Source organism: Malus domestica, chromosome 07 (assembly GCF_042453785.1).
Source record: "Malus domestica chromosome 07, GDT2T_hap1".
NCBI lineage: Eukaryota > Viridiplantae > Streptophyta > Magnoliopsida > Rosales > Rosaceae > Malus > Malus domestica.
In genome coordinates, this window is record NC_091667.1 from 1 (window position 1) to 21729 (window position 21729).

The 21729-nt window shown below is 40.3% G+C and overlaps 1 protein-coding gene across 1 annotated transcript; it reads right to left on the reverse strand.

Moving 5' to 3' along the window:
- Positions 1–6444: 6444 nt before the first annotated feature.
- Positions 6445–8313, reverse strand: LOC139197285 (uncharacterized). The gene is made up of 2 exons (XM_070824270.1): positions 7939–8313; positions 6445–6820 (listed from the first exon to the last, which is right to left on the reverse strand). The coding sequence occupies exons 1-2, from the start codon at positions 8114–8116 to the stop codon at positions 6627–6629; spliced, it is 372 nt and encodes a 123-aa protein (XP_070680371.1). The 5' UTR covers positions 8117–8313; the 3' UTR covers positions 6445–6626.
- Between the last annotated feature and the right edge of the window lie 13416 nt (positions 8314–21729).

Consider the following 21729-nt stretch of genomic DNA (forward strand, 5'->3'; position numbering starts at 1 on the left):
ACCCTAAACCCTAAACCCTAAACCTAACCCTAAACCCTACTAAACCCTAACCCTAAACCCTAAACCCTAAACCCTAAACCCTAAACCCCTAAACCCTAAACCCTATAACCCTAACCCTAAACCCTAAACCCTAAACCCTAAACCCTAAACCCTAAACCCTAAACCCTAAACCCTAAACCCTAAACCCTAAACCCTAAACCCTAAACCCTAAACCCTAAACCCTAAACCCTAAACCCTAAACCCTAAACCCTAAACCCTAAACCCTAAACCCTAAACCCTAAACCCTAAACCCTAAACCCTAAACCCTAAACCCTAAACCCTAAACCCTAAACCCTAAACCCTAAACCCTAAACCCTAAACCCTAAACCCTAAACCCTAACCCTAAACCCTAAACCCTAAACCCTAAACCCTAAACCCTAAACCCTAAACCCTAAACCCTAAACCCTAAACCCTAAACCCTAAACCCTAAACCCTAAACCCTAAACCCTAAACCCTAAACCCTAAACCCTAAACCCTAAACCCTAAACCCTAAACCCTAAACCCTAAACCCTAAACCCTAAACCCTAAACCCTAAACCCTAAACCCTAAACCCTAAACCCTAAACCCTAAACCCTAAACCCTAAACCCTAAACCCTAAACCCTAAACCCTAAACCCTAAACCCTAAACCCTAAACCCTAAACCCTAAACCCTAAACCCTAAACCCTAAACCCTAAACCCTAAACCCTAAACCCTAAACCCTAAACCCTAAACCCTAAACCCTAAACCCTAAACCCTAAACCCTAAACCCTAAACCCTAAACCCTAAACCCTAAACCCTAAACCCTAAACCCTAAACCCTAAACCCTAAACCCTAAACCCTAAACCCTAAACCCTAAACCCTAAACCCTAAACCCTAAACCCTAAACCCTAAACCCTAAACCCTAAACCCTAAACCCTAAACCCTAAACCCTAAACCCTAAACCCTAAACCCTAAACCCTAAACCCTAAACCCTAAACCCTAAACCCTAAACCCTAAACCCTAAACCCTAAACCCTAAACCCTAAACCCTAAACCCTAAACCCTAAACCCTAAACCCTAAACCCTAAACCCTAAACCCTAAACCCTAAACCCTAAACCCTAAACCCTAAACCCTAAACCCTAAACCCTAAACCCTAAACCCTAAACCCTAAACCCTAAACCCTAAACCCTAAACCCTAAACCCTAAACCCTAAACCCTAAACCCTAAACCCTAAACCCTAAACCCTAAACCCTAAACCCTAAACCCTAAACCCTAAACCCTAAACCCTAAACCCTAAACCCTAAACCCTAAACCCTAAACCCTAAACCCTAAACCCTAAACCCTAAACCCTAAACCCTAAACCCTAAACCCTAAACCCTAAACCCTAAACCCTAAACCCTAAACCCTAAACCCTAAACCCTAAACCCTAAACCCTAAACCCTAAACCCTAAACCCTAAACCCTAAACCCTAAACCCTAAACCCTAAACCCTAAACCCTAAACCCTAAACCCTAAACCCTAAACCCTAAACCCTAAACCCTAAACCCTAAACCCTAAACCCTAAACCCTAAACCCTAAACCCTAAACCCTAAACCCTAAACCCTAAACCCTAAACCCTAAACCCTAAACCCTAAACCCTAAACCCTAAACCCTAAACCCTAAACCCTAAACCCTAAACCCTAAACCCTAAACCCTAAACCCTAAACCCTAAACCCTAAACCCTAAACCCTAAACCCTAAACCCTAAACCCTAAACCCTAAACCCTAAACCCTAAACCCTAAACCCTAAACCCTAAACCCTAAACCCTAAACCCTAAACCCTAAACCCTAAACCCTAAACCCTAAACCCTAAACCCTAAACCCTAAACCCTAAACCCTAAACCCTAAACCCTAAACCCTAAACCCTAAACCCTAAACCCTAAACCCTAAACCCTAAACCCTAAACCCTAAACCCTAAACCCTAAACCCTAAACCCTAAACCCTAAACCCTAAACCCTAAACCCTAAACCCTAAACCCTAAACCCTAAACCCTAAACCCTAAACCCTAAACCCTAAACCCTAAACCCTAAACCCTAAACCCTAAACCCTAAACCCTAAACCCTAAACCCTAAACCCTAAACCCTAAACCCTAAACCCTAAACCCTAAACCCTAAACCCTAAACCCTAAACCCTAAACCCTAAACCCTAAACCCTAAACCCTAAACCCTAAACCCTAAACCCTAAACCCTAAACCCTAAACCCTAAACCCTAAACCCTAAACCCTAAACCCTAAACCCTAAACCCTAAACCCTAAACCCTAAACCCTAAACCCTAAACCCTAAACCCTAAACCCTAAACCCTAAACCCTAAACCCTAAACCCTAAACCCTAAACCCTAAACCCTAAACCCTAAACCCTAAACCCTAAACCCTAAACCCTAAACCCTAAACCCTAAACCCTAAACCCTAAACCCTAAACCCTAAACCCTAAACCCTAAACCCTAAACCCTAAACCCTAAACCCTAAACCCTAAACCCTAAACCCTAAACCCTAAACCCTAAACCCTAAACCCTAAACCCTAAACCCTAAACCCTAAACCCTAAACCCTAAACCCTAAACCCTAAACCCTAAACCCTAAACCCTAAACCCTAAACCCTAAACCCTAAACCCTAAACCCTAAACCCTAAACCCTAAACCCTAAACCCTAAACCCTAAACCCTAAACCCTAAACCCTAAACCCTAAACCCTAAACCCTAAACCCTAAACCCTAAACCCTAAACCCTAAACCCTAAACCCTAAACCCTAAACCCTAAACCCTAAACCCTAAACCCTAAACCCTAAACCCTAAACCCTAAACCCTAAACCCTAAACCCTAAACCCTAAACCCTAAACCCTAAACCCTAAACCCTAAACCCTAAACCCTAAACCCTAAACCCTAAACCCTAAACCCTAAACCCTAAACCCTAAACCCTAAACCCTAAACCCTAAACCCTAAACCCTAAACCCTAAACCCTAAACCCTAAACCCTAAACCCTAAACCCTAAACCCTAAACCCTAAACCCTAAACCCTAAACCCTAAACCCTAAACCCTAAACCCTAAACCCTAAACCCTAAACCCTAAACCCTAAACCCTAAACCCTAAACCCTAAACCCTAAACCCTAAACCCTAAACCCTAAACCCTAAACCCTAAACCCTAAACCCTAAACCCTAAACCCTAAACCCTAAACCCTAAACCCTAAACCCTAAACCCTAAACCCTAAACCCTAAACCCTAAACCCTAAACCCTAAACCCTAAACCCTAAACCCTAAACCCTAAACCCTAAACCCTAAACCCTAAACCCTAAACCCTAAACCCTAAACCCTAAACCCTAAACCCTAAACCCTAAACCCTAAACCCTAAACCCTAAACCCTAAACCCTAAACCCTAAACCCTAAACCCTAAACCCTAAACCCTAAACCCTAAACCCTAAACCCTAAACCCTAAACCCTAAACCCTAAACCCTAAACCCTAAACCCTAAACCCTAAACCCTAAACCCTAAACCCTAAACCCTAAACCCTAAACCCTAAACCCTAAACCCTAAACCCTAAACCCTAAACCCTAAACCCTAAACCCTAAACCCTAAACCCTAAACCCTAAACCCTAAACCCTAAACCCTAAACCCTAAACCCTAAACCCTAAACCCTAAACCCTAAACCCTAAACCCTAAACCCTAAACCCTAAACCCTAAACCCTAAACCCTAAACCCTAAACCCTAAACCCTAAACCCTAAACCCTAAACCCTAAACCCTAAACCCTAAACCCTAAACCCTAAACCCTAAACCCTAAACCCTAAACCCTAAACCCTAAACCCTAAACCCTAAACCCTAAACCCTAAACCCTAAACCCTAAACCCTAAACCCTAAACCCTAAACCCTAAACCCTAAACCCTAAACCCTAAACCCTAAACCCTAAACCCTAAACCCTAAACCCTAAACCCTAAACCCTAAACCCTAAACCCTAAACCCTAAACCCTAAACCCTAAACCCTAAACCCTAAACCCTAAACCCTAAACCCTAAACCCTAAACCCTAAACCCTAAACCCTAAACCCTAAACCCTAAACCCTAAACCCTAAACCCTAAACCCTAAACCCTAAACCCTAAACCCTAAACCCTAAACCCTAAACCCTAAACCCTAAACCCTAAACCCTAAACCCTAAACCCTAAACCCTAAACCCTAAACCCTAAACCCTAAACCCTAAACCCTAAACCCTAAACCCTAAACCCTAAACCCTAAACCCTAAACCCTAAACCCTAAACCCTAAACCCTAAACCCTAAACCCTAAACCCTAAACCCTAAACCCTAAACCCTAAACCCTAAACCCTAAACCCTAAACCCTAAACCCTAAACCCTAAACCCTAAACCCTAAACCCTAAACCCTAAACCCTAAACCCTAAACCCTAAACCCTAAACCCTAAACCCTAAACCCTAAACCCTAAACCCTAAACCCTAAACCCTAAACCCTAAACCCTAAACCCTAAACCCTAAACCCTAAACCCTAAACCCTAAACCCTAAACCCTAAACCCTAAACCCTAAACCCTAAACCCTAAACCCTAAACCCTAAACCCTAAACCCTAAACCCTAAACCCTAAACCCTAAACCCTAAACCCTAAACCCTAAACCCTAAACCCTAAACCCTAAACCCTAAACCCTAAACCCTAAACCCTAAACCCTAAACCCTAAACCCTAAACCCTAAACCCTAAACCCTAAACCCTAAACCCTAAACCCTAAACCCTAAACCCTAAACCCTAAACCCTAAACCCTAAACCCTAAACCCTAAACCCTAAACCCTAAACCCTAAACCCTAAACCCTAAACCCTAAACCCTAAACCCTAAACCCTAAACCCTAAACCCTAAACCCTAAACCCTAAACCCTAAACCCTAAACCCTAAACCCTAAACCCTAAACCCTAAACCCTAAACCCTAAACCCTAAACCCTAAACCCTAAACCCTAAACCCTAAACCCTAAACCCTAAACCCTAAACCCTAAACCCTAAACCCTAAACCCTAAACCCTAAACCCTAAACCCTAAACCCTAAACCCTAAACCCTAAACCCTAAACCCTAAACCCTAAACCCTAAACCCTAAACCCTAAACCCTAAACCCTAAACCCTAAACCCTAAACCCTAAACCCTAAACCCTAAACCCTAAACCCTAAACCCTAAACCCTAAACCCTAAACCCTAAACCCTAAACCCTAAACCCTAAACCCTAAACCCTAAACCCTAAACCCTAAACCCTAAACCCTAAACCCTAAACCCTAAACCCTAAACCCTAAACCCTAAACCCTAAACCCTAAACCCTAAACCCTAAACCCTAAACCCTAAACCCTAAACCCTAAACCCTAAACCCTAAACCCTAAACCCTAAACCCTAAACCCTAAACCCTCAACCCTAAACCCTAAACCCTCAACCCTAAACCCTAAACCCTCAACCCTAAACCCTAAACCCTAAACCCTCAACCCTAAACCCTAAACCCTAAACCCTCAACCCTAAACCCTCAACCCTAAACCCTCAACCCTAAACCCTCAACCCTCAACCCCTAAACCCTCAACCCTAAAACCCTCAACCCTAAACCCCTCAAACCCCTAACCCCTAAACCCTCAACCCTAAACCCTCAACCCTAAACCCTCAACCCTAAACCCTCAACCCTAAACCCTCAACCCTAACCCTCAACCCTCACCCTCAACCCTCAACCCTCAACCCTCAACCTCAACCCTCAACCCTCAACCCTCAACCCTAAACCCTCAACCCTAAACCCTAAACCCTAAACCCTAAACCCCAAACTCCTTAATCCCAAACCCAAAATCCGACACCCTGAAACCCAAAAATCCCAAACCCTAAAACCTAAACTCGAAACCGAAAACCCTAAACTAGAAACACGAAACCCCAAGCCCCAAACCCCAAAATAGGCAATCAAACTTTATTTGGACTTCAAAATAGACCACCCAACTTTTTTCCACGTTTGAAATATATGAGTTATCACGTTCAACTTTCTTCAGCATATGGTTTAATATTCTAGTGGATATGATGTTAGGTTTCTATCTATGCATCATGTGTCGCAACTCCCACCTCTCTTATATTATTGTAAGAGTTTCGAACCCTCCCTATCTCCTTAATAATAACAATAATAAATAAAGGAAACATGCAGCTTTCTATTAAATTGGTTTGGCTTCCATGCATGTTCGTTTTTGTTCTTGTTTATGCATGAGTTTAAATCTTTTACCGTAGCCACGAGGTGAGAATCAGGTCACTGCCTTGGCAAGAACAATCAAGGCAAGTGAAAAGATTGAGTGAAACATTTACAAAACGTCAAATTTTGATCGTCATCCTTATCGCGATCAATCCCTCTCCCTCCAACGCCACCTCTCAACCTCTAGCGGCGCGTCTAATGCATTCCAAAAGCAGATGCTGGAGTTGATGTCACCGGATAACAAACAAGGGACATGTTCCATCCCGAAAATGGAATACATACCAATAAATGACAACAGATAAACAAAATAGACAAACATAGTACAGAAGAAGGTTTTCTAGTTGGTGTACGGACGAGCGAATAGAAAAGATGTACTTAGCATCCAATATAGACCATCAATACACAAATCAGGCTAATTTTCTAAATGCGACCATCCCACAAGCACTCAGAGCAAACTTTGCCACCCTTCAAAAGATTCTCCACTTCTTTAGGAGGGTTCATTCCTAGACTGCAAGCCCGCTCCAACCGTGCAAGTCTGGTCATCCCAAGGCACGGTCCATATGCCATGTTCATATCAAATTGCCTCAATAGCTCTTCTTGCTCGTCATAATCGACTATCAATCAGGACAAAAAAAAATACATTTAGCCCATCACAATATATAGAAAAAGCGCCATAGAAGAATCTATCATTACTCAAAACAGATATGGTTTAGGAGTGTATTATAATGAGGTTTCCTTAGCCCTTGATTCCATAGTAGTAAAGTTTAAGAATACACAGGAAAACAGATTATTGTTAAACAATGATAAATTAGGGTCTAGGGTATGTATTAGTTCAAAACAATAAATTAAAAATTGAACTCCTATGTTCCCATAAGAAACAATGAGGACTCCAATATCTGAGGCTACTTTGAAGTTTCAAAACTCCAAGGGTTAAAAGTTAGGGGAAGTTGGATCCTAATACAAAAATTTAAGATGCCCTTGGATATCGATCTTTGTCCAGTTCCCTTTAAATTTTTAGCTACGTAAGGTTCATTATCTACTAGTGCCTATCTATGCCCCCTTGAGTTAAATAATGGAAACAAGTCCAAACTCCCAAGGTATACACATTCTTTGCTCTATTTTGAATGTTTAAACACCTTAAATCTACCCAATATCTAGGGAAAAAAATAAAGATAAATGTTTGCAGGCATCAAATCAAATATGTTATCGCCACATTTGGTGCCTAGAAATCAATGCAGTTGAAAGAGTAATGGAACCTAGTCATAAAGTTATCCCTTCCAATCACCAACTCATCTAATTTTCTTCAAATCCATTCATAATTGCAACATGAACAACCACAACAACAGTTGATGCGAGTTTGCATCTGAGGACAAAAACAACAATGTACTGGAATTTCATGCAACTACAAAAACCTCGTTACAATGGAAATTAGGGGTTACTACAAAAATCTCGTTACAATGGAAATTAGGGTTTCAAAACTACTGTAAACACAGAATACGTAAATTAAAACAACAAAAGTATTACTTTTTGGATTATAAATTTTAATGATAATCCAAGTCCACTAAATTTTTTTAATGCAAAAAGGGTTGGGACGCCCAACAACGGAAGATTAGAAGGAATTTGGCAACGGAGTGGACACAATACATCGCAAGGAAATGGACAGTGAACCAAAACAAGTATTCACACAACAAGAGTAATCTACGAAAAATTAAAAGCAAGAGGAGAGACGGACCTTTGAGGTCTGGAGAGCCGTGTGAAATTACATCTGAGCCGAAAGATGCAGCAGTAGCTTTTGGGTGAGCGGCCGATTGGGATGTTTTCGTCTTAGAGGTACCACCAATGCTACTGTTTTTCCTTTGCCTGTAGAAACCCTTCATATTCTCTGCTTTTGGATTTGATTTTGACGCCATCCCTAACCCCTCTCTATCTCTCTTTCTCTCTATCTCTCTCAACTTTTGAATTTTGAATTCCTTTCTTCTTAGAGAAAATAAATAGACGCCCAGTAAGTATTTATTGGAAATTTCTTTTTCCTTAAGAGGTCCTCTCAGAACTAAATATTTTGTTTCTAGCCCCAATAGATTACATTTTTATTTTCCATCCCAAATAATGTAATGTGACTATGCGAGAGCCAAGGGTAAGCTTTTATTTTTGTGTGTCCAATAATTGAATAAAACTCATCTACTGTTTTGTCACAGAAAGAATCCAGAGTAGCTTAGGTGAGTGTGATGTTTGAAATGTTGTTATAGAGATTTTCTACTCATCTTTGACACCGAACTACTATCAGCACAGGTTAAGGTCTTTTATTATGAATATTGAGTTAGACAACAAATTATTGATCGCTCATTGTACGGCTTCGGAGTATAGGGTTACAAAATTTCCCAATTTTAAATTCATTCATGTGTGAGTGTGATGCATAACTCACCTACCACTTTCAAAGAGCAAAATCAAAGACCCAAGACCCAACCTAGCCCCTTGGCTCGAATATCTCTAACTATAAGGTCATCTTCAATGGATCAGGACATAGGGCTATGGGTTGTGTGTTTAGCCCGAAATGAGACAAAAGCTATCTCAAATGAAAGTCTGGGCCAAAAGAAAAAGAGACCCACCAGGCCAAACTCTAGCCATTTGGCAATGGAGTTGGGCAAGTTGAGCCAACCAACCAACCCATTTGAAGGGCCTAACCTACAACAGCCAACAGCTACATGACGTCATCTAATTTTATTTTTTTTTCAAAATTTAAAAAAATAAATTTTAATTTTGTTCTATAAATACCTAAGTCATTTCTCACATCATTTTCACCCTTACATACTATCTTACCTCATTTGATTTCAAACTTCACATTCTATTCACCTCAAACACTCTTTTCATACACACCCCTCTCTTACCTCTTTCCAATAATCTGAATTTAAACTTTTCAATATTTTTCAAATGGCCACATCTTCAACCAAATGAAAGGTTTGGACCCGAAAAGAAGATGAAGCTCTTTGCAAGGCTAATAAATAGGTCTTGGAAGATAGTATCAAGCGTATTTCTCAAACAAGTGAAGGCATTTGAACTCGTACATTCAAAAGGGACTGTGAGTTCTACGAAGGCACCACTCTACGGAACCCTAGAAACCACGAGAGTTGTCCTTCACGATGGAAAAAACAACTTCATCCAAGATTGAACAAATAACATCAAGCCTTGGTAAGGGCTGAAATGAGACATGTTAGTGGAGCCAATCTATACAACAAAGTTGACACACCTCAACCCCAATAACACAAGTTATGAGGTTGTGGTGTGTTGGCCGATACTAAATTGATTGTATGACCCCATTCGAAGATGATGTCACAAGCCAACTTAATGACAAAACCATAGTAAGATAAAGATGATGTGTAAGAATTTGAACCAAAAGATGTTCATTGAAATAATAAATCCAAAGCTGCTACATAAGTACTTATCATCCTCCCTACTTGGGGACACAAATTATCTCGGGTTTGACTGATGGGTGCATATTTTCATTCATTTTTATCATATATTTCTTTTGGATTTTGTATATATGAATAGGTTAAATGCACTAAATTAATTATTTATTTTATAGGGATTCAATACAGGAGTTATGCAAAAAAAGGAATGGAAAACAAGTTTTTCAGGTGTCTAGAGTAATTCCAGTGGAGCAAGAGGCTAATAACTGCACCAAGACAAATGCATAAAACTACAACGGTTTTGGAGATCAAATGGACATGGGAATGCTATTCGTTGGAGTATAAGAGAGAACTTAATTATCAGTTTTTATTATTTCCGTTATCTTTCATTTTCTTTAATAAGGACTTGAAAGTCCATTAGAGCTCTTATTTAACCTTTCCAATTCTTGCCACGAGGTTATAATAAGGAAATTTTGTTTGGACTCAGTTATCTAATCTCTACACCCAACTAAAAAGTTTTATCCACTAAACTTCCAAGTTTAACCTTAAATAAATAAGAAAATAACAATCGATGTTTCTATCTCCACACCCAATGACCCAAAACCTAGCACACCACTCCACCCCTCCATTATTTCCGGCAAAACAAACTTCTTGCAATGTCTCCTTCAAAACATAAGTCAATAGGGACCCAACAAACAAACCAAATGGTATCACCAATTCATAGTTTCTAAAGATGGAAAATATGATGCCTGATAAGAAGCTAAGGGTTCCCAAAGTAACATATGACCATATGAATGTTTTTTCTTCAAGCAGTAATAGCTGCTCCAGTGTTGTACCTGCTGCTTTTCTCCACTGGAGTTCTGCACTAGGGGAGGTACGGCTTCCCACAGCTTCTCCTTTACAAAAGTTCCTTTGGTTTGCAACTTCTACTTATTTTCTTTGTTGGGCTCTCCAAATTGTGTTGTGGATGAAACTGCTTTTACACGACTTGGATTTAGGATATATAATTGCATATGGTCTTTGTTGGTACCATATATTGGGCCTCGTCTTTAGGCCTCATTACTGAGCCTATAACCCATGTAAGAGGGGAAAGAACCCTTATTCTATAAAATGAACTCTCCATCACCCTCATTCGGAGAGTCTCACATCCAAAGACAACATCACTCTCATATAATTCTCCTCACAACAATAGATACCCTCTTAGCCAAATAGAGAGCAAAATGGCAAGGGCTGCATCCACATAGAGCTCCCTTGCCGATCTATTATAATCCATACATTCATACAGTGAAATGGAATCAACATCAGTGTAGACGTAGCCCAAACATTGGGGTGAACCACAATACATCTTTGTGTTCTTATGCGTTTGTGTGATTCACGGTTTGATTTATATTGGTCAAAAGTCCTCGCTGATTTTGTGCATCAACATTTGGCGCCGTCTATAGGAATCGATATGAAAAGCTATGTCAATTCTCTTTCATTTTTTTCATCAAACCACTTATCTCCATCGTGGATATGCAAAAAACCAAATTCCACAACGCATACTAAAACGCACCGTATCATGTTTTTTGCTTTGTCCTCCACCACATGTTTTCTGCTTCGTCCTCCCCGCAGCGTGACATAACAAGAAAAACATGGAGAAGGCTGCGTTTAAGAAGAGTATGATTAGTTGGGTCGTCTTCTAGTTCATTTACGTGGCTGCAGGAGTAGAAGCGGTTATGGTTGTTCAACGATGCAATTCGAGCGCCGACTGCAAGACATATCCATGCACCTTAAACTTTGTTCTTTGTCTTAATCACGTCTGCACATGCGAAATCGCAAATGCTATTCACGACGTCGCCGCTGCCGACTGCCGGAGTCTTACCGACTGTAAAGTTACTGCAGAAGGCTGTCCAAAGGGAAGGGCTACGTGTCATAAACGGAAAATGATTGTGCTTTCTCCCTGAATTCTCTCAGTCTAGCCTGCAAATTCAAAATATTGTTGTTGGATTTTAAACGTTGTTGTTTCCGGGCCAAACAACGTCGAGTCGAGCGGCGCCCAAATGGACGAGTCGGGGCCGTCCACCTCGTCCGTCATACATGCTGACGCTTCAGCACTAACGACGACGTTTGTTCCACACATATCGCCCAACAACGACACCGACGGAGCAGTAGAAGCAGCCTCATTTTCTTCCTTTTCCAGCTCCGCCTCCACCTCGTGTCTACGCGTCGAAGAATGCGACTAACTGGCCGCTTACCGATGTGGTTTTTGAACCGTTAGAGGAGGTGAAGAAAGAGCTCGATCTTGTTCCTACTCTCCCACAAGTCTCTCTGGCCTACCAGAAATACACTGACGAAAGTGAGACCGCCATTAACGAGCAGATCAATGAACCTGTGGCTTGAAAAAACACCCACGAGAAGCACTCATGAATAAGATAAGAACTGGTGCAAGGTTCCCCATCTCCACTTTCTGTTGTACCAGAAGATGCCCACCAAATTCTGAAAAAGATAAGACTTTCTTCATGAAGGGGAGTGCATGTTCCCACCATGCCCACTTTCTGAAAAAAAGCCCACGAGACAACTGTGAAGAAGATAAGAATTCTTTATTCTTTTATTAATATGTCGGCCATCTCCCTTTTAAAATAACACAATTTTAATCATTATGAAGATTATATTTATTATTTAAATATTATTTTCATACATAATTACTATATATGTGTCATACACGCCATACTGCCTATTTTGTCCACTATACATTAAGTGCCACTATATATATAAGTAATTGCTTTATGCACCTTTTTCAATCTTGTCGCAATGACAGTCAGCATGATATTTAGATAGTACTATTTGCATTTGATTAATAGTTCATGACATGGTATGTGCAACATGACAAATAGAGTCATGCAGCTACTGATACAAGTGACAAGTACAAATTGATATGCATAGTTATACGTGCATGAATTGTGACTACCTCATAATTATACAATATTTATTAATATGTGAGTGTCCAATTACTTATACAATATTTATTCATGGCCTAGAGTATTGTGATTGCCATTAAACTATGTCACTTATACAACATGTGATTTACCACACGACTGAATAAATTATTTATTTATAGAAGGCACATAGTACAATATTTTGCCTTGACAAACTTTGTCAATTTGATTTATTCATTATACGGTCATACTTATACTGTCATTTATTGTCAGAAATTATTGAGCAACTAGATCTACTGATCAACATTGTGCTGATTAAAGAAGTCTACCAACTTATAGACTGATAGGCCACATACTTATGGTGACAAATATTTAGTCCGAACAATGATCTCTTGTCTGACTGGACACCTACTTGCTCGGACACTCGCTCATTTGGACACCTATGTTACTTGGACACCCGCAGGCCCAGACACTCATTCATTCGGGCACTTATGAGATTAGACACCCTTGAGCTCGAACCTCGACTCACAGACCTAACTTATGGACCCAACTTAGAGACCCGACTTATGGCCCCGACTCAAAAACCCAACTTAGGGACCCAATCTGCGGACTCAACACATAGACCCAATATGCGAACCCGACGAGCGGACCCGAATCATGTTGAGAATCAACTCATACTGAGTGCACGTTGACATAAAGTACATACTTGCAATGAGAAACGCCACGAGCCGAGCCGCCTCGCAACAAGCACCACCTCTGGCTGAGCAACCGCCTCATCGCGAGCATAGCCTCTAATCGAGTAGCCTCGCAACGACCATCGCCTCAGGCCGAGCAACCGCCTCGTAGTGAGCATAGCCTCTAGCCGAGCAGCCTTGCAACGAGCATCGCCTCTAGTCAAGCAGTCTCGCAACGTGTAATACCTCTAGCTGAGTATTGCTTTATGTTGAGCATTGTCTTATGTTGAGTACTGGTTTAGGACAATATCTAGTCACTTCGGCCCACACATGGACTGGATTTGAAGTCTCCAGCCAAAAAACTCTCTTGACTGAAGACTTGGGGGACTCCTGTTGGTACCATATATTGGGCCTCGTCTTTGGGCCTCATTACTGAGCCCATAACCCATGTAAGAGGGGAAATAACCCTTATTCTATAAAATGGACTCTCCATCACCCTCATTCTGAGAGTCTCACATCCAAAGACACAACATCACGCTCATACAATTCTCCTCACAACAATAGAGGGCAATACCCTCTTAGCCAAACAGAGAGCAAAATGGCAAGGGCTGCATCCACAGAGAGCTCCCTTGCCCATCTATTGTAATCCATACATTCATACAATGAAATGGAATCAACATCAGTGTGGACGTAGCTCAAACATTGGGGTGAACCACAATACATCTTTATGTTCTTGTGCGTTTGTGTGATTCACGGTCGGATTTATGTTGGTCCAAAGTCCTCGCTGATTTTGTGCATCAATAGTCTTAATAATTTACTCCTAAAAATTTCAATAAATAATCCCAATTGAAAATTTTGGAGCCCATGGTCTTTGATGATCTTGCTTTTCACTTGGGTGGGTTTCACCAGAAATAATTATGGAAGAGTGCAGTAGTGTGCTAGGTTTTGAGTTATCATGGGTGTAGAGATAAAAACACCAATGTTTTTTTATTCTTATTTATTTAAGGGCACACCTTGAAAGTTTATTAGAGAAAATGTTTAGTTACGTGTAGAGATAAGACAACTGGGTTCAAATAAAATTTTCTATTATAATAAAGGGATTCATCTCCTTGTTTTTTTAGTTTGGTAGCCACATAAACAAAAAACAAAAAAACAAAACAACACAATTCATATTTCAAAGGGGGGCTGCGGCAATGAAGGGAAAAAAGGAAGAGCTTTTCTAGTTTTTTTTTTCCCACGATGTAGCCTGATCATGAATATTTAATTGCCTTGTGGCATTGGTATTATCAAGTTTTCCATCTTTATTGCGTATCTTTTGCTATTCCTAATGCACTTGATTTTTATTTAGATGCTTGATCACCATCTAGGTTTTAATTGAGTTGATTTGATGCAAGTTAGAGTAGATACCATACTTAACTTGGGTTTAGCTTCTTGCAATTGATACCACAAACACCTCTTTGCAATTAATGGGTTCTTACTTGTTTAAATTCGTCTAGATGCCATAGAGGGTTAACATGTAAGGATACTTTTGATGCAATTGATGTCGTGACCATTGAATAATATAGGCAAAATCGATCATCAATATTTGGGAACTACTTGAGCATAAAATATTAAAGGAATTAAGTAGAATTGGTTACGGTTAACTCGGATTCCCTAGGTCTTCTTTTCTTATGTTTTCATTTTATTATTTACATCCATTTTATTTCAATTTAGTTAGTAAGATTTTAGAATCAATTTGATTTTTGTGAGATGATATATGTGCTTATATGCTATACTATCATTTGCTCGTATACTTGCGAACACAAAAATTTGAGACTTAATGAGGCTAATTTCGATTATCTAATTTTCCAACATTGACCCCGTTATTAATCACATCATATCAGAGCAGCTAGAAGTTTCACACAACAGTAAATACAACAAAGTGCAGTGCTATGCATAGTCAAAAGTACGATCATGCAAATATTATTACAACCAAGATAAAACTGCAACAAAAGAGCCATCACCTAAAGTCCAGAGGATGAAAGCCTCACTGCCAAGCCCACTCATCCTCACTAAAGTTCTTTTTAGTCTCGTTAAGTCTTGAAGGGGTCGATAAAACAAAACGTGAGCGGACCAGTTTTATCACAGTTATAAAATCATCGTTAAACATAATAACCCTTGTTTTGAAAACATATATAGCGAAAAATTATATAATATAATACTACCATAATAGTAAAGTCTTATTCATCAATATCAACGAAAAATCATCAAGTCAAGTCCAGAAAGCATACCTTTCATTAATCAATCATGCTAGCATCCACTAACATAAGTATAGCAAGTAGGAAATATACTAGCAACAACTAGTTAATCTCAATACCGGTAATAATCATCAACCCTAGTGTCCACTAGGACAAATATAACCTGCAAACAAATCTACTACTGAAGATAGCTATACAAGTAATCACATGATGACCATGTGATGAAAATAGATCACGAATGACCTAAAGATACTATCCATATCATCTAAAGTCTCATCTGAGACTAACACAACAATATGCATCCACATATCATATACATATATATATATATATATATATATATATATAATGTAAAAACATTTGGTTTTTCAAATGGGTCCACTCATAAGTAAGCAAAGCATCCCTCGCAAATAGGTTCATTACATGTATCCTTCCGATCCTCAATCAATCATGTGAATGACAATATAAGCTAAGATAAGCTTAAATCATCAATTTAATGGAACATAGTCCAATTCAACCATTTAGGCTTCGAATTTGCACAAACGAAGGGTACTACATGATTTAGAACACCGAAAAACCTAAGGTTAGGTCTTGAGTCTAAAGAAGCTAAAATTGAGTCATCAAAGTGTTGATAACAATTGCTTATAGTTTGTTATATTGTTTTTGTAAATGATCAGTTTGGTCAAGGGTATAAGTGTAATCTGTTAGAATACCCAATACTATATATAACAAACTCTGTTGTAATTATTCATTACATTGAATGAAAGCATAGTCTTCATATTCTATATGGTATCACGCCCTTCTTACCTCACGGCTTCATCTCTCTCGATCCTCTCGATCTTCTTCGCTTCTGCTCCCAATTTCTGATCTTTCTTCTAAATTTCTGCTGTGATTCTTCTTTGATTGCAACTTCTATGTCATTGCCTGGTGTATTTCTCTCCATTTCATCATGGCGTCACCGTCTGCTTCGTCTTCTCCTATTAAGTCAGTGCAAGCTCCAAACCATAATTTCTCCAATTTTGCGATGTCTTCGAATTCGTATGCTTATCTTATAATTCAAAACATCAGCAGTATGGTACCAATCAAACTCAAACGATCCAATTAGCTCCCATGGCGTGCTTTATTTGACCCAATTCTGCGCCGGTACAAGTTCCTTGGCACCATTGATGGTACTGACGTTTGTCCATCGCTTTTTCTTCCTGATCGCTCTCTCAATCTTGCTTTTGAGATTTGGTATGAGAAAGATCAGAATCTTCTCAGTTGGTTGAATTCGACTCTGTCTGAAGAAGTGATTCCTTTCACCGTCGGTGTCTCATCATCTCGGGACTTATGGCTTAAGCTTGAGCAGCGCTTTGGATGAGTCTCTGATGCTCACATTCATCAGTTACGTTCTCGTCTCCAGTCAATTCAGAAAGGCTGGCAATCAATTTCTGATTATCTTTAGCAAATCAAGGAAATTTCTGATGCTCTAATGGCGGCCGGTGCTCCTGTCACTGACCGTGACCTAAGGGTGCGTTTGGTACGCAGACAGAACGGAACGGGACGAGACGGGACGGAACGGGACGGGACGGGACGGAACGGGACGGGACGGGACGGAACGAAGGTGTAATTTTTGAAAAAGACATGGGGTATATTTGTCTTAAAATGGTAAAACATTGCGTTCCACAAACGTGGAACAAACCCGTTCCAGGGGGGGAGGTGGAACGCAAAAACACTCAAAATCTGTCCCGTGGAACAGCCCGTTCCACCCATTTTTGGCGCACCAAACGCGGGACGGAACGCCTCGTCCCGTTTCGTCCCGTCCCGTCCCACGTACCAAACGCACCCTAATTGCGGCTACCCTGGCTGGCTTACCTGATGAGTTCGAATCTTTCACTGACTCACTTTTTCTTCGCATCTCTTCCACAACTCTGGATAAATTACATGGCTTACTGCTCACCAAAGAACTGTCAATGTTTTGAAGGAAGAAAGCTGCTTCATCAAGCACCACAGAGCCTTTTCATACCTTTGCCGCTCAATCACAACCTCATCTCTTGCCTACACCACCACTGCACCAGGCCTTCGTTGTTCAATCACAGCCTTCTCGTGGACATTATCGCAGCAATCATCGTGGAAATTATAGAGGCACTGCTCGTGGTCATCGAGGTAATTACAAAGGCAATAATTTTCGTGGCAATTCTCAAGGGTTTCACAGCAACTCTCAAGGCTTTTATGGTCTTAATTGTCAAATTTATGGATCAACCAATCATGAGGCTATTGACTGTTTTGATCGAATGAATCCGGATATTTTTTGCAAAGTCCCTCCTGCTAAACTTGCTGCTATGTGTGCTCATTTCTCCTCCAAGCCTTCTTCTTCTTGGCTTATTGATTCGGGTGCTACTTCATATATTACCAATGAAATTTCTAACATTTCATCTCCTACTCCTTATCGCAGTGAAGACAAGGTCTATATTGGTGATGGTAAAGGTTTGAAAATTAGGAATATTGGTTCTTCCTTTTTACATACTCCATCTGCTACTTTTAAACTGCAAAATGTTCTTCATGTTCCCCAAATGAAGCACAATTTACTCTCTGCATATCAATTTCTCAAGGATAATTACTGTTCTTTGACACTTAATTCTGATGGATCCTTTGTTAAGGATCGTTCTACGGGGAAGACGCTTTTACGGGGACCGGTTAAGGATGGCTTTTATCCCTTGCAATGTTCATCTCCGTCATCTACAAGATCTGCTCATTCAACCACTACCTTAATAAGTGTCACAGCACCTGTTCCAGTTTGGCACAGTCGCATTGGCCATCCCTCTTCTTCAATTTTCAAGCGTGTTCTTTCCCGGAATAAGCTTGCTCTTCAAGGCAGAACTTTAGTGGATTTCTTCTGTTCCAACTGTGCTCTTGCCAAAAGTCACAAGCAATCATTTAGTCATGTTAGTTCTACTTTGTCTTCTTGTTTAGAACTTGTACATTGTGATCTCTGGGGTCCAGCTCCTATTATATATGTGAGTGGCTATAGGTACTATCTGTTGCTTGTGGATGACTATAGTAAATACAGTTGGTTCTTTCCTTTACGGATAAAATCTGAAGTGTATTATGTATTTGTTGAGTTCAAGAGTTATGTAGAAAACCTTCTTGTTAATAAAATAAAGGTACTTCGTTCTGATTGCCGAAAGGAAACATCGCCATCTTGTTAAGACTACTCGAACCCTCTTGTTTGCTTCTAATGTGCCTCATGTTTTCTGGGTAGAGGTTTTTCCAATGCTATATACTTGATTAATCGCCTTCCAATCTCTGGTCTCATGCAGTCAACCTGGAAATTATTGTTTCATACTCAACCCGATTACAGTCGACTGAAAGTATTTGGCTGTAGTTGTTTTCCATGGCTTAAGCCCTATACAACTTCCAAACTGGACAGCAAAAGCAAGTATTTTGTGTTCTTGGGTTACAATATTCAGCATAAGGGATATAGGTGCTTGGATCCATTGACACAAAGGGTCTATATCTCTCGTCATGTTGTTTTTGATGAGTCTACCTTTCCACTTCATCACTCTCAGTCATCATCCTCCAGTCAACCAATGTCCTCTACTGATTATCGGTTTACTGCAGCTTCTTCAGTTGATTTGCAGTTTAGTGTTCCCCATTCTTCCCGGTCTTCTCCTACTAATGCACCTGTCTCATCTCCTGATATCACTGTTGACTTGTCTTCACTATCTACCATCCCAAGTATTATTAATACTTCTTCCCATGCTGAGACTGTTCCTCCACCTGCTACCTCTGTTGATGTCCATAGTCCTCCCATCTCGGTCTCTCATATCACTGCAGATACTGTGCAAAATATTCATCCTATTATTACTCAATCAAAAGCAGGGATATTTAAACCAAAAGCCTTCTCGGCCACCAAGCATCTTCTTCCTTCTTCCATCGACTTTGTTCCCTCTACTTATTTGCAGGCTTCCAAGCATGCTCACTGGAGAACAGCCATGCAGAAAGAGTTTAATGCTCTGCAATCTACAGGGACTTAGGCTCTTGTACCCTCATCTCATCATCACAATGTTGTTGATTGTAAATGGGTGTTTTAGATCAAGAAAAATCTTGATGGTTATGTCGATCATTATAAGGCTTGGCTTGTTGCCAAAGGATTTCATCAACAAGCGGGCATCGACTATAAGGAGACTTTCAGTCATGTTGCTAAGCCTGTCACAATTCGCATTCTCTTGTCTCTTGCTGCTCAGTTTCACTGGTTTTTAAACCAGTTAGATATTAGTAATGCATTCTTGCATGGGGATTTACAAGAAGATGATTTTATGCAGCAGCCTCCTGGGTCCAGTGATCCTTCTTTTCCTAATCATGTGTGCAAGCTTCAAAAGTCTCTCTATGGCCTTAAACAGGCTCCGAGGGCTTGGTTTGACAAATTATTTCAAGTGCTACGATCCTTTGGCTTTCAGCAATCATCTTTTGATGCCTCTCTTTTTGTCTTATAAGCTTCAACCTTGGTTATCATCCTTGTATATGTTGATGATATTTTGGTCACATGACCTAATGCTACTCTCTGTCAACATTTCATCAATACACTGAGCACTGTCTTTCCAGTTAAGGATTTGGGTTCTTTACACTATTTTTTGGGACTTGAGGTGCACAGGTCGTATGAAGGAATTTTTTTACATCAAGGCAAATATTTACTTGATCTTCTTCAGACAACTAAAATGGATGGTGCCAAACCATGTTCCACTCCTTTAGGCACGTCCAAGCTTGATCATACATGTTCTCTTTTGTCCGACCCTACAGAGTATCGATCCTTAGTTGGTGCATTGCAATATCTTACCTGGACACGGCCTGACATATCGTTTGCCGTTAATCAGGTTTGCCAATTTATGCATGCTCCACGGGACTCTCATTTTCAGGCTGCTAAACGTATCCTTAGATTTTTGAAAGGTACTCTCACACATGGCTTATGGTTCAAACCAGGACCTCTAACTCTTACTGCTTATTCTGATGCTGATTGGGCAGGGTGTCCCTTTGACAGAAGGTCCACCAGTGGCTATTGTGTCTTCCTTGGTTCTAATTTGATTAGTTGGAGTGCCAAGAAACAATCCACGGTTGCTTGATCTTCCATTGAAGCCGAGTATCGGTCATTAGCTCATACCTCTGCATAAATAACATGGATTTGTAAAGTTTTTCGGGATATTGGCATTTCTCTCTCTCAGATTCCTCATCTCTGGTGTGATAATATTTCTGCGATCTCTTTAGCTTCCAACTCTGTTTTTCATGCTCGGACTAAACATGTTGAAATCGACTACCATTACATCCGTGAACTGGTTCTTGCTCACCTTATCAAGATCCAATATGTTTGTAGTCAACATCAATTGGCTGATATTCATACCAAGTCCTTGTCTCGGCAGAGATTCTTATATCTTCAATCCAAGCTTTCCCTTGGTCATTTTGATGCTTCCAAGTTCAGCTTGAGGGGGTGTAAAGAAGCTAAAATTGAGTCATCAAAGTGTTGATAACAATTGCTTATAGTTTGTTATATTGTTTTTGTAAATGATCAGTTTGGTCAAGGGTATAAGTGTAATCTGATAGAATACCCAATACTATATATAACAAACTCTGTTGTAATTATTCATTACATTGAATGAAAGCATAGTCTTCAGATTCTATAGTGTCTGCCAGGCGTCAGCGCGATGAGAGTTTAATAGAAGTTGACGGAATATACATTTTTCGTCGCCAAATTCTGTTAACTTTAACGGAGAAGGTGACGTCCCCGTTAACCCTAAAGGAGACCGCCGCCTGCCGTTGGTCGCCGACACCGGGACCTTACCAGAAACTGCAAAAATTATCCCCGATAGTTGCAGAGGTGAAATCAGTCCAAATTTCACGATTTAAACGTCCAAATTCACATAAAACATCCCCAATAATCAAAAGAACTTACCACGAACGAGTTTGGGTGAAATAGGGGTCGAATCCAAGTGGATTCGATGGATCTCCTTCGAGAACTCTCGCCAGATTTTGGAAAATGAAGAACAGGGAGTATGCATGTCAAAACTTGATGTTTTCAAGCCTAACACTCACATGCAAAGGTATATTCGAATACCTGGAATGGATTGGATTGGAACTAAGCCCGAGCTCTAGAACCCACAAACCCATCGGAGTTTACATGGAGAAGAGCACCAGAATCTGTAAAAAATGCACAAATGCAGGTTATGAAGGTTTGAAGCACGATGTGGTGACGGAGAGTGGTGAAAGTGATGATGGTGTCTCTCGGTGCAAGAGAAAATGGAGAGATAGAGAGAGTTCGAGAC

What these genes read in the sequence shown, in the direction of transcription:
- LOC139197285 (XM_070824270.1), bottom strand. Translation starts at nt 8,116, where the DNA reads ATGGCGTCAAAATCAAATCCAAAAGCAGAGAATATGAAGGGTTTCTAC. An exon ending in CGGCTCTCCAGACCTCAAAG is followed by an intron (nt 6,821 to 7,938) that starts GTCCGTCTCTCC and finishes CCTGATTGATAG; the next exon opens with TCGATTATGACGAGCAAGAA.